General features: G+C 48.7%; 1 protein-coding gene across 1 annotated transcript; it reads left to right on the forward strand.

The window, feature by feature from the left end:
* Nucleotides 1-257: 257 nt before the first annotated feature.
* Nucleotides 258-13435, forward strand: SLBP (stem-loop binding protein). Its single transcript, XM_032856531.1, has 8 exons — nt 258-338; nt 428-544; nt 3362-3466; nt 5963-6022; nt 6309-6446; nt 7097-7246; nt 8925-9006; nt 12483-13435. Exons 1-8 carry the CDS (start codon nt 280-282, stop codon nt 12597-12599), a joined length of 828 nt encoding a protein of 275 aa, XP_032712422.1. The 5' UTR covers nt 258-279; the 3' UTR covers nt 12600-13435.
* Nucleotides 13436-13687: the final 252 nt, after the last annotated feature.

Here is a 13687-nt window from a genome sequence, read left to right on the forward strand (position 1 = left end):
CGGCGTCGGGGCTGCGGTCCCGCGTTCCCCCGCCCAGGCCCGGGACGCCTGCGAAGCGCGCGCAGCCGTCGGGACTCCCCCGTCGGCCTGGGCCCGATGGTCTCGCCCGCAGCGGCGCGCGCGCGGGAGCTCCGGGGGGCGGAGCCGGCGCCACATAAAGGCGGTTGGGGGCGGGGCGCGCGCAGAACCTGTCAGCGCCAGCGCTGGTGAGGTCTCCGCCTCCAGTCCCGGAACCCCGCCGTCGCCTCCGACCCCGCCGCCGCCGCCACCACGCTTGCCATGGCCTGCCGGCCGCGCAGCCCCTCCGTCTATGGGAGCCGCCGCGACGGCGGCAGCAGGTGAGGCGGGCCGCGCGCCCCGGGCGGGCCGGGCGGGGGTCCGCGGCGGGCGCCCGGGGCCTCCCCTTGACGCAGTGTTTCGCCCGCAGTCCGCCGCCCCCCGCGAGATGGAGCCTCGGGCGGAAGCGCAGAGCCGACGGGAGGCGCAGGAGGCCCGACGACGCCGAGGGCCCCGCGAAGCCGGCGGGCGACGGCCGCCCGGACAGGTGGGCCCGGAGTGCGGCGCGGGCGTGGGGCGCCAGTGGGTCCCGCCCGGCTGGGGGGTGGGGTCCCGCGCGCTGGCGGTGCCCGTGCCCCTGCTCAGCCGGCCGGAGGGAGCCGGGCCGCCAGCGGGTTGGGTCGCGTGTGTTCTGCTCCGGCGGTGGCGCAGCCTGGGCGGGGGCCTGTGGGGCAGGTGCGCTTTGTGCAGAGCCTTCCCGCCGCGCTCCCGCCGCGGGTGGTTCCGGGCCCCGGAGAGGCCGCTGGGAGCCGGGGGGCAGCGGGGAGGCCGGGAGCTCCTGGGGCGCTGGCGAGTCAGGCCCTGTGGGCGGCCCTTGTGCAGGGAGCGGCTGACCAGGACGCGGGCGCTGTTGGGGGAACGTGCGGGCACTGGACTTTCTGCGGTTCTGCGCTCGTTGGAGGGCCCCGGGTTTGGACGGGAGTCTGGGGAGATTCAAGGCGCAGGGGTGGCTCGGAACACCCTTGCTGCCCGCGGAGCCGTTTGCTGTGAAGGAGAGGGTAGGGGTAGAGCTGACCCGGCCGGGGAGGGAGGCGGCGACTGGAGCTGGCAGTGTGGACGCTCAGAGCGCCGGGTACTGCAAGAGTGTGGCCTGTGGGGAGTGGAGCCTTTTAAAGACGCGCTGCTGGGAGAGCTGCTCGGGCAGAGACGCTGATGTGGCGGGCGCCTGGACGCTGCTGCAGCCGGACGTAAAGAGAAGCGACGGAACCTCGTGGGGATCAAGATCTGAGTGCTCGGCGGTCTCCCGTTTAGCGGAGGAGAAAACGTTAGGTCCTTATACGCTGCCTCCAAAGTCCTCTGTATCCCCGTGGGTGGGCCTCTGGCTGGGGAATCAGCCACCGGGGCCTTACTCCTCTAACAGGGCGGCGGGAGTGCCCTTGGCTCCTCTTGGCTCTGTGGGGGCTGGCTGCTCGTCCCCTGTCCGCTGAGGTGATGCCTGGGGGGCGCACGCGGGTGCCTGTAGTAGGGCCCTTAGTTCATGGTATGAGGTAGGCTTTGTTTTCCATTGGAGCACTTTCCCCTAAAAGTACTTTTGTCCTAGAATAGGAGAGGTTGAATACGCTCGCTTGATCTAGAAAGGTGGCCTTAGTTTTAGAAAAGGTATTTTCTATTTTACCAAACTATGCGATGTAGTGGAAGGTCGTTTATAAGCGCCTTTTAAGAGTTCAGCAGTCTGTCATGGCCCAAACCTGAGCCTCTTGGTCCACGAGTAGGGACACTGAGGTCCAGCTGTCGACAACCTTCCACGTGGTTCCTTTCTGTGTCTGGGATGCAGTTACTGAGTTACTTTAACTTTTGGTTCTTTAAATTGACTTCAGATCCTGCCAACCATTTTTAGGTTCTGGAAGCTTAGTTTTAGAAATCTTAGTTTTTCTGGGTGAGATAGCTGTAAGAGAAGAAATGGTAATTGCGCACAGGGATCATTCATCTGTTGCTGCGGTGGCATGTGGTTTGCAGCTAGGGTGCATCTGGTCTCTTAGAGTGGCACCTGGAATTGTGTCTATCTTTGGTGTGTCAGTGGCGGCTAATAGAAAATTGAGGAAAAATAAAAATGTCGGTTTGCATCTAATCTACAAATAATAGATATATCAACAATTCTGAGTGCCAGAATTCTTGGTATTAAGCCTTTTTCAAATTGCTCTTTTGTTTTTTTTTTTTTAACAATTTTTTATTTGAGAGAGCATGCGTGCAGAGGCTGAGGGACAAGCAAGACTCCCCACTGCGCAGGGAACCTGATGTGGGGCTCAATCCCAGGATCCCAGGATCATGACCTGAGCCAAAGGCAGGCACTTAATGGACTGAGCCACCCAGGCACCCCCTCCTTTTTTTTTTTTTTTTTTTTTTAAAGATTTTATCTATTTAACAGATCACAGGCAGGCAGAGAGAAGTGGGGGAGAAGCAGGTTCCCTGCTGAGCAGAGAGCCCTATGTGGGGCTCAATCCCAGGACCCTGAGATCATGACCTGAGCTGAAGGCAGAGGCTTAATGAGTCACCAAGTCGCCCCATAAGTTTTTTTTTTTTTCCTTTTAAGATTTTATTTATTTATTTGACAGAGAGGAAGAGATCACAAGTAGGCAGAGAGTTCGAGAGTTAGGCATAAAGAGCCAGCGAAGGGGGTTCTCCACTGAGCAGAGAGCCCAGTGCTCTCTGAGATCAAGACCTGAGCCCAAGGCAGAGGCTTAACCCAATGAGCCACCCAGATGCCCCATGATGAAAGGTTTCCTTGATCTCTGGATTGAACTGAGCTCCTCGTTTACACTTAACCAACTCTAAGGGGTGCTGTTTCCAGTACGCTAAGTCCTAATGTGGCAGGGACTCCTATGTATATTCCTATCCCTCTATTCTAATTAGGTGGTATATTCTGAATAGTTAATTAGGTACATTTAAAACTAAACAGTAGGCACCATTTATTAAGTACCTTTTACGTGGTGGTCACTTTTCATAGTATGAAGTGTTATCTAGCTCCTTTTTAAAATACTGAAAAATAGTTTCTCATTTTGTAAATGAAAGAACAGGTTGTGTTCTTGCCTGTGCTGAAGGTGGCTTGTTCATGTGGCCTTCCCCCCAGTGGACTGTTTCCTCATGATCCAGCCAACACCGGTAGATGGTGGGTGCCCGAAGGTTCAACAGATAAACCTCCGAGAGGCTTGAAGTGAATTGCCCAAACTCAGTGAGCTAATAAGCGATGGAGCAGAGAGTATCCTGGAGCCCATTCCCTCGACACTCTGCAGACAGCGTGGGAGCATCTCCTAGTGTGCTTTTTGGAGGTGTCCTGGTTCAAACATGCATTCTCGTTGTATTGCAGTTTTACCACTCCTGAAGGCCCGAAGCCCCGTTCTAGATGTTCAGACTGGGCAAGTGCAGTTGAAGAGGATGAAATGAGGACCAGAGTTAACAAAGAAATTGCAAGGTATACATCCCAGACCCTTGTGAAGTGTGATCCGTGGTGTTGCTGATTATATGTTAGTTTCGAGGTGTGTGTTAGAAGGATGATTCTTCAGAGGCTGGTTCCCATTCCAGCAGCATTAGCAGTGCCTGACCACTTGTTGGAAGAGCCCATTCTCAGACTTCACCTGGCCTGCTGAATGGGAAACTCGGGTGGGGTCCAGCCATGCCTTAAATGAGCGGTGCAGATGCATCTGCTCACCGAAGGACTGTTGTCTTAGTGGCTGTCCTTCCACCGTGGCGGTAGGTGGGAGGTGGTGCTACCATGATGTCTCTAATCTCTAACCTACCATGATGCCTCTAACCTACCACATTGAGTTCCGCCACCCCAGCCAACTGTGTGGCTCTCTATTTATTTATTTTTAATGTACTTTATCTTTTTAAAGATTTTATTTATTTCACAAAGATCACAAGCAGGCAGAGAGGCAGGCAGAGAGAGAGGAGAAGCAGGCTCCCCGCCGAGCAGAGAGCCCGATTCGGGGCTTGGTCCCAGTACCCTGGAATCATGACCTGAGCCGAAGGCAGAGTCTTTAACCCACTGAGCCACCAGGCGCCCCTGGCTCTCTCTTTAGGTAGGGAGTGCACTTTTGTCTGACACCTGGTTCAAGTAACAGCTCAGAAGTGGGAGAGCACAGGGAGGGGTCCCTGGCTTGGGGCCTAGGAGCCCCTTGCAGTTGTAACCAAAATTGTTATGTATATCCAAGTTCTCAGAAACTCCAAGCCTTTGCCTCGACTCATTATGGTTCAGACGATGCATCCTTATGCACTGCTTCTCTCTCGATTACAGTTTGGTATTTGGGGGTCTTTCCTTCCATTTGAAATGTGCCATCCAACCCAGCTGATTGAGATTTGAATTGAAATGCTGTGGCTCATAATCAGTTGGAGTATATTGAACTGAGTCTCTTGGCTCTTAAATCTTTGGAGAAGATGCGTCGTCTGAGCAGGGAAGTTGGGCCAGCCTGCCTGTGCCACCTCTGCAGTGCTTGATGGTGCTTACAGCTACATCAGGAAAGGCCCAGGCCACACGCGCGTTAGTTAGGGGCCCTCAGAGGGCTGCTTGAATTTCTTTTAGGTATCAAAATGTATGTGTGTGGGTGGGCGGTATACCTGGTTAGAAATGGGCTCCTCCAGCGTTTGGAACTAGTTTTATTTATATAGATCTCATTTTTCCCAACTGTAGATCTAGGATGTCTGATTTGGTCTCTGGTAGTTTCTGTGTTCCATTCCCAAGGCTCGTAACAGCTTTCTGCACATAGCCTATCTGTCCTGACCCTTGCCATGGACTGTTTGCGGATCTTGTTGATGGAGACCCCTGTCTCTCTTGACCCTCCTTTGGTGGGCCTCGCTTTGTTGTGCAGTTGTCTCATAGACCTGTCTCCAAAAATTGTTCTACTTTGCAAAATAGGCCTGCTCTATTTTGGGCCACCTTGCTGATCACACCCTTCCTGATGGAAAGCTGCTGCTCTAGTAAGACCCTGGTGGTTTGACCTACTGCTGATGGTAGTCTGCCTTTTTTACCAGAATTTAGTTTACTGTACTTCAAGAAGGATAATATGCACTACACACCACCTGTCTGGAAATTGGAAAATGGGTTTTAGTCATACTTGAAGCCAGTCTGTTTCATCTGGAGTCCCCAAGAGAATGAAGCCCTACATAATGTGATACCGAGGACCTGCTTTCGCAGTTCTCACAGGCTGGTATAGAATCAGAACTTTTCTAGGTACGCAGGAAGTAAACTCGTTTGTTGCTTCCTGGTTTCCAAACTGTACTTGGTCCCTCAGCAAACTGGGGCCCTGGCACTTTTGGAAAAGGAGACAGTAAGGTATGACATATTTCAGACAGGAACTTCTAGCTTGAGGTGGTTCTTGGCTTCAGTGTTAGATTGAGCTACACTCCTTTGGCTGACATACCTTGGCAAAGCAGGGTTCTGGTAGTTGCAGTGATAGAAATCAAATGCCTCCTGAAATCCATGTGGAACAAGACTGGGGTATGTTCAGTCTCTTTTGCAGATGGGAGAAGGTGAGCAGAACCCAGTAGGCATACATGTAAGGACTTGTGGTATTAGAAATAAAAAAGTGTTTATCTCAATTTAGGGTTTTTTTTTTTTTTTTTCCCCCCCAAAAAAGTGGATCTCACTACTTAACCTGAAGCTGTTAGGGGCTTTTTTTGGCTTAGAGAATCTCTCCATTACATATGGCGGTGCCCAGGGTTATTGAGGTAAGTCGTTTGCTACCAGAGCCTGGCTGCTCTAAGCACTTTGTACGAGCTTGGTCTATAACTGACCTTATGAGAGAAGGTGACTGAGGGAGATTGAAATAAAATGGAACCACTGTGCCGTTACCCTGATTCACTTACCAGACCACACTGCTCAGGGAGAAGGCCTGACCTCTGGGGGCTCCCTGAAAAGCACTGTGTTAACTTGTATACGTTTCTAAAAGAGCAATGTTTATTTTGTTCTCAGATATAAAAGAAAACTACTCATAAATGACTTTGGGAGAGAGAGAAAATCCTCATCGGAAAGGTAAATGCCATGTAAACGTTTCTTTTCTTAATAGGCCTGTCACTTGCTGGTGGGAAGAACTGCACATGGGATGCTGGTTTCCCAGCAGCTTGCGCTGCTTAGTCCTTTCCCTGCTTTGGAATTTGTGCCTGTTATGTACTACATTCCCATGGAGACAGTTCTGGACTGTTCTGGGATTAACGTGGTTTGGAATCCAGAGGACAGATGTTCTTTCATTGTTGTGTTCTAGCATTGTCTTATGTAGTGGTCTTAATCTTGAGGCTCGTTCTGTCCATCTCATCTTTAGTTCTGACTCCAAGGAGGCAGGGTCCGCGGTGCCAGCTGACCTAGAGACAGACGAGAGCGTCCTGATGAGAAGGCAGAAGCAGATCAACTATGGGAAGAACACCATTGCCTACGACCGCTATATTAAAGAAGTCCCCAGGTAGTCTTGTGTCACTGGCGTGTCCTGATGGGACTGTGGGGCACTGCAGTCTAGTCTCTGGTCTGCTTCTGTGGCGAATCTGACTTGGTGTACTTCGTGGCCGCTGAGGACCACTGAACCACTTTGAGGCGCTTATGTGACAGATGAGGAAGGGAGGGGACTGAAAACCCAGGGACAGGAAGATAAGAAACTAACATGTTACAGTTCAGAATGTTAGGTAACATTTCAAGTCCCATGAATGCTGGGTTTCAGACACGTAAAGCCATTAACATGCGTGATAGGAGAAGAGTAAAGTTCAGGTTATAGGTTGTAAAGATGGTGTTGGAGAAAAACATGAACTTTGTCCCCTCTTGTCCCAGCAGCATGCTCTTCCTACCCTGCTCCTCACGCACAGGTTTGCAAAGAAAGCTCAGAGAGGGTATCCATTTAATGGTAGGACTAGGGGTCATATATGCTTTTCTGGAGCACAGATGGCAAAGGGAGAGTAGAGTCAAAGGGGCAGTGCTTTTTCGTACATAACTTTTGCTCATTTTATGGTCTCAGCTGATCTACAATTTTTGATAACTCTAATCTCAAGAGTTTTGTTAATCTTCGAGCTGACGTACAGAGCTGAATAGTATGTTCTAGAACAACTTCCCTCTTTCCTGTAGACACCTCCGACAGCCTGGCATCCATCCCAAGACCCCCAACAAATTCAAGAAGTATAGTCGACGATCGTGGGACCAGCAGATCAAGCTCTGGAAAGTGGCTTTGCATTTTTGGGATCCTCCAGCTGAAGAAGGATGTGATTTACAAGAAATGTATGTCTTCGTTGCATTCTTGTCCTCTTTTTCTGCAACTGGTGCAGTGATTGAAATCACATGATCATTTATGTGCAGGTTATCATTGTACGGAGGGCCCCTGGGAGTTCTGAGAGCAGAGCAGCCAGCGGCCTTGGCTTCGTGTGTGTTTGCCCCATGTGCAAGTGCGGCAAGTGGGGAGGGTGGGGGAGGGAGGAATCTGCTTCCTGGATTTAATTGCCTTTGCATAGCTAGAGAAAATGGAGATCAGTAAACCTAGTGATATGAGGGCTGTTAATTATTTGTTCTTAAATTTTAATAATTAAAAAAAAATTTTTTTTTTTTAAAGATTTATTTATTTGACAGAGAGATCACAGGTAGGCAGAGAGGCAGGCAGAGAGAGAGGAGGAAGCAGGCTCCCTACTGAGCAGAAAGCCCGATGCGGGGCTCGATCCCAGGACCCTGGGATCATGACCTGAGCCGAAGGCAGAGGCTTTAACCTACTGAGCCACCCAGGCACCCCAATTTTTAAAAATTTTTAAAAAAGATTTTATTTATTTATTTGACAGCGAGAGATCACAAGTAGGCAGAGAGGCAGGCAGAGGGGGAGGGGGAAGCAGGCTCACCGCTGAGCAGAGAGCCCAATGCGGGGCTCGATCCCAGGACCCTGAGATCATGACCTGAGCCGAAGGCAGAGGCTTAACCCACTGAGCCACCCAGGCGCCCAGTTTGTTCTTAAATTTTAAAATAAACATTCTGAAAGGTATTTGAGTAACCTATTGAACTATGAAAATAAAAGGTCTTAATTAAGGAAGCTTTTTACTACCCCCCTTTTTTTAAAGATTTTTATGGTCAGGGGAGAGAGCATGAGCAGGGAGGAGGGAGGAGGGGCAGAAGGAGAGGGAGAAACAGATTCCCTGCTGAGCATCAGGCCTCAAACTGAAGGTAGCCCCTTCATCAACTAAGCGTCCAGGTGCCCCTCCCTGTTGGTTTTTCAACTCAAGCCTAGTTGGAAAGGTCTTGGGCTGGGTTTTTGCCCCAGGGTGAGGACAGTCATTGAATAGGGAGGTGGAAAGGACTGTCTTGCATGTGACCCCTCCTTGGGCACCTGTTGTCAGCTGCCTCCTGACCTGGGCCTCTGCCTTCCTCAGAGACAGGTTTATTCATTCAGCAAATACTTGAGTTCCTGCTTTGTGCTGGGGAAATTTATTAGAAACTGTCATTTTTGAAATGAGTTATAACATGGCTTTACAGATTTGGCCTCACAGATGTCAAAACATTGTACCGATTTTTTTTCCTATTATGACACTATTGTCTGTTCTCTAGGAGTAGAAAATTGGAAAATTAGCAATTGCAGTATTCACCTCCCCCCGCATTGGGCCTGTATTGATGCTTCTGTGTAGAAGGATGCTTGTGGGTGTGTAAATAGCTGCATCACAGTTGAGAATAGGCAGGTGGTAGTATTCTCTGAGCCAGGTGGACGTTTCCCCTTGTGGTCACTGTGCCAGCCCTACCTGTGCAGGGCAGGGAGGTGGGGGTTCACTGGAAACTCCCCATTGTTTCGGGAGCAAAGGAGATACTTGGCAGTCGGTGTTTGCACCGGGCAGCGTGCTGATCGTGCTTATATTTTGTAAACGGGCTGGGAGCACCTGTCTGCTTTAGGTGGTGGCTGATGCACCTGTTTGCTTTCACTTGGCAGACATCCTGTGGACCTTGGGGAGATGGAGACAGAGTCTGCAGAAAGCAGCTGCGAGTCCCAGACGAGCTCTCAGGATAACTTCGTAAGTGCCTTTTCTTGGTTTCGTCTCTCACCATGGTGTTTTGGGTTAGTTGTTGACTGCATCTTCCCCTTGGTGAACTGGCATTGAAGATGGAGTTCAATTCTGCTGCTTCTGAAGGGGCTCCTTTATCTCTTCTCACATCACTGAGATGTCGACTTGATGGCATTCCTAGGTAGTAGCCTTAATTGAAGTTTTTGGTTCAATCCACCTACTCAGTCCTGCCATTTTCATTTTAAAAGTGAAAGGCCCTTTTTCCTGGATTCCAGTGTCTGTGTAGGTCTTGTCCCTGACATGAATTTTAGGCTGTATGCGTTTTGTGGTGGTGATTTGCTAGTGCAAGATTATTTGTTAGTTACTTCTAAATAAAGGTATGCTTTGGGCCTAAGGGTTTCCCCCACATTTGCCGATTTTTAAAAATTACATGTCTTTGAGGGGGAAAAAAAACTGTAAAGATTAAGAACAATATACAAGGGGCGCCTGGGTGGCCCAGTGGGTTAAAGCCTCTGCCTTCGGCTCAGGTCATGATCCCAGGGTCCTGGGATTGAGTCCGCATCGGGCTCTCTGCTCAGCGGAGAGCCTGCTTCCTCCTCTCTCTCTGCCTGCCTCTCTGCTACTTGTGATGTCTGTCTGTCAAATAAATAAATAAAATCTTTAAAAAAAAAAAAGAACAATATACAAAATTAGCTCATCTAACCCTGTAGTTGCTGGTTGGGTGCACGTTCCTTCAGACTTTTCTGCATGTGTACAAGCAAATATACGTGAGCAGTTTATAATAAGGGCCCTTTATTACCTTTATAAGGAGACCACCCTGATATTTGCATATGGAAGTACTTAGCATATTGAGTGAAAAAAATAGATTGAAACTAGGAAAACAAATATTTGTTGTGAGGTACTTAGGCTTTCTGTGGGATCATGCTGTACTGTATTTGGACGCTTGAGAAGCTGGTAAAATAAAGGTGCATAGTTGCCTTTTTCTTTCTCTCTCTCTTTTTTTTTTTTTTTTGCCTTTCATCTGTGTCCCACCTGTGACAAGCCTGGCATGTGTCCTTCTAGTTTTGTGGCCCATCTGCATACCTTGCCCTCTGTGTGACTATCCCGCAGGAGAGGAATAGCAAAGTTAGATCATGAGGCATAGAGCTTAACAGGTTATTTTTGAAGACTAATGACGTGGAAAAATTTTGGAGGTAAATAAAAGCAGGATATTTAGTGATGGAATGATTCCAGTTTTGTGGATATTTATGTGTATATAGGACTAAAAGGGACCTGTGAAAATCTCAACTGGTCCATCCTTAGTTTGGATCAAGGGTAACTCTTGTCCCTGCTCAAGAAACAGATTCTGGGGGTGCCTGGGTGGCTCAGTGGGTTAAGCCTCTGCCTTAGGCTCAGGTCATGGTCTCAGGGTCCTGGGATCAAGCCCCACATCATGCTCTCTGCTCAGCAGGGAGCCTGTTTCCCCCTCTCTCTCTGCCTGCCTCTTCTTGTGATCTCTCTCTCTCTCTCTCTGTCAAATAAATAAATAAAATCTAAAAAAAAAAGAAAAAGAAACAGATTCTGAACATCCCACCTACAGAATCAGGAGTTAGAGGGAGATGCTCAGGCCCAGGGGGCAAGGAGGAGCTGGACCGTGAAGATTAGAGGTAGGAGTCCTGGGGGGTCAAGAGGAGGTGGTTCAGAGATGGCTGGATATGCTGAAGGGAGGAGAAGCTCAGGACTAAGCCCTTTATTTAGTGTTACATACACCCAGATAACTGGGTCCATCAACCACCCCAGTAGACATGGACACAGCCATGATGTCATTGTGCTCCAGAAATGTCATGTTGATAGAGCATTCCTATCTAATCAGCTGTCTGTGTTCAGGCCTCCTGGTTGCCCTAAAAATGTTCTTTTTACAAGTCTTTTTTTCTTTTTTGATCCACAGTTAGATCAAGGATAATTGCCATTTCTTACATCTTAATTTAGAATAGTCTTCCTCCCTTTTTCCTCCCATTACATTAACTTTTTGGGAAGACTTCAGGCTAGTTTTGTAGCGCAGAGTTCCTCATTTGGGAATTCTATTGTTTCTTGCAGAACCAGATTCAGAGTGAACACTTAAGGCAAGACCATGGTGGGAGTGTATGGCTTGTTGTCCCATTATTGGGGATGTTAAGTTTATAATATGATTCAAGTGGTATCAACCGGATTTCTTCCTTGCAAAAATTATTTTTTTTTTTTTTAAAGATTTTATTTATGTACTTGAGAGAGAGAGCAAGAGAGAGCACAAGCAGGGGGGCTACAGAGGGAGAGGGAGAAGCAGGCTCCCCACTGTGGGGAGCCACGTGTGGGATTTGATCCCAGGACCCAGGATCATAACCTGAGTGGAAGGCAGACGCTTAACCGATTGAGCCACCCAGGTGTCCCTAAAAATAACTTTATTTTTAACATTCATTTAAAATTCTGGTTTTAATTGGTATAAACATTGGGTTTCCCTGGGTTTAAACGCCCTAAATCATAAACTCTCTTAAGCTTTGATTGTATGACCTTGTAATTAAGCCTTTTTTTTTTTTTTTTTAAAGATTTTATTTATTTGAGAGAGCGAGAACATGAGAGGGGAGAAGGTCAGAGAGAGAAGCAGACTCCCCACAGAGCAGGGGTTCCCGATGCAGGACTCAATCCTGGGACTCTGGGATCATGACCTGAGCTGAAGGCAGTGGCTTAACGAGCTGAGCCCCCCCAGGTGCCCCGTAATTTAGCTTTTTTAATGAAAAAGCAAAACCTCTTTAGTAAGGCAGGTCAGAAATATGCTTAATCAAACACTGCTCTCTCCTGGCCTGAGAGCCATTGTTCAGTTTTGTCCCATCTTTCAGCAGTATTTTGTGTTCACAGAAGGTGCGCAAGGGCGTGCACATCTGTCTGAGCTGCTTACTTTACACAGTGCTTTGGATCTAGCACCTATGCTCCCTTTGGTAGTGTAGTTACTGGGGATTGTGAGTGAGTGCATAGACCTTGACATGCGCTCTGTCATGCGATTCCTACAAGTTGTGGGGTGCAGGATGGGCTCAGTGGGGCCTCTGTCCTCTGCCCGGTGCTAGAGTAGCTCAGCCAGGTCCTCCTCGGCCGGCAAGTGCGTGCTCCGCAGTTTGGGGGGGACTCTGCTTCACACATCACGGGGAGTGGGTGGTGGTGCCCCCAGTCCCCGATGCAGCCCCCTGAGGGTCAAATGGCTGGGGCTCAGACTCTGTGAAGGGTCTGTGAGTTTCTAATGGGTTGGTTGGTGGTTAGGGATTTGACCTATCCACCGCGTGGAAGTAACTAGGAGATGGATTTGAATTTTCTCTCAGTAACATTCCAGCATACACAGACCTTCGCTGGCCGTGCTCTGTTTGGGTCCTGTAGAGCTGTGGGCGTGGGAGGCGGTGGTTGCAGCCTGTGCTTAGTGCCTGCAGCACCAGGCTCCATGTGCCTTGGGAGCTTGCCCTGACTGTGCTCCTGTCTTCTAGGACATGTACTCTGGCACACCCACTAAAGTCAGGCACGTGGACTGCCGAGTGGAGGACGAATTTGATCTGGAAGCTTGTTTAACTGAGCCCTTGAAAGATTTCTCAGCCATGAGCTAACCGATGCCACCTGGAGGCTACTGGGAGCGAGAGTTGCCTCCACCTGGCAGGTTGGGGGCCGACCAAGCATGTGTCCTGCGTTGGTAACTGGAGGGTTTCTGTTCCTAGTTCATTACTGCATTATCTCATGGTGAATTGTTACTCTTGCCTTATTTTCTTAAGAAACGTTCATTTTATGTATAGTGAGTATATTTTGCATGTTTTAAATTGTAAATGGAACTAAATCCAAGGAAAACTGAACTTGAAGCAGTCTTGGGAACTTAGTTGCTTAATCTGTACCATCCTCCAAGTTAATCTGACAAGCTGATTTTGACTGGTTTTCCCCCAATATGTTAGACATTGTTACTTGTCAGATGGCTGGTTTGGGGTTAGCCACACATTCATGGGGCCAGTCGTGCATCAGCTTTCTTTACTGGTATCTGTGTATTCTCATAATTGGATAACTTTGATATCTTTATGGAAATTTAATATGGGGCCTTTTGTCAGTATGTCAGGGTGTGGTTTTTTTTTTTCCTCATACAGAGCACTGGATAGTTAAAGATAGTAAATTAAGCTGTTAAGGGATTTTATGTAAGTTATACAGTCTTAATTTGGTACTTGTAAATAGCAGTAGGTAGGCCTTCTACCTGTAATACTCCAAGAGTTAAGGCAGCAGAGGGGTTTAGAAAGAACATTTTTTTACCGTCCATTAATTTACCATGTAAAATTGCTGTAAATGATGTGTACAGATTTTCTGTTCAAATACTCAATTGTAAACTTCTTGTTAAGACTGTTATGTTTCTATTGCTTTTGTATGGAATGATACTGCAAAAATAAAAAGAAAAGAACCTTCTCTAGCTGATTTATTATGTTGCCAAATAGGCTGACTGCCAAGTGAATTCCTGTGTTTGGAGGACCTTACCATGTGGCGCTGGGGAGAACAGTGCACAGTGGTGAAGGAAGCTTGGCCCCGGCTCACTGAATTCTGCCCAGTGAGGAAGACCTTATTTTATGTTTGGAGCTCTGATGGCAGATCGTGGTTCGGGCCAGAATCACATCCAGATCTCCTGTCACTGCAGATCCTGGCCATACTCGGTGGCGTGTGCCCA

Source organism: Lontra canadensis, unplaced genomic scaffold (assembly GCF_010015895.1).
Source record: "Lontra canadensis isolate GAN:19392208 unplaced genomic scaffold, GSC_riverotter_1.0 scaffold1, whole genome shotgun sequence".
NCBI classification, from domain to species: domain Eukaryota; kingdom Metazoa; phylum Chordata; class Mammalia; order Carnivora; family Mustelidae; genus Lontra; species Lontra canadensis.

Bases quoted from the DNA above. Each gene is read 5' to 3' on its own strand.
- SLBP (XM_032856531.1), top strand. From the start codon at position 280: ATGGCCTGCCGGCCGCGCAGCCCCTCCGTCTATGGGAGCCGCCGCGAC. The intron at 3,467-5,962 runs GTATACATCCCA...TTTTGTTCTCAG, and splicing joins GTTAACAAAGAAATTGCAAG to ATATAAAAGAAAACTACTCA. The intron at 6,447-7,096 runs GTAGTCTTGTGT...TCTTTCCTGTAG, and splicing joins TATATTAAAGAAGTCCCCAG to ACACCTCCGACAGCCTGGCA.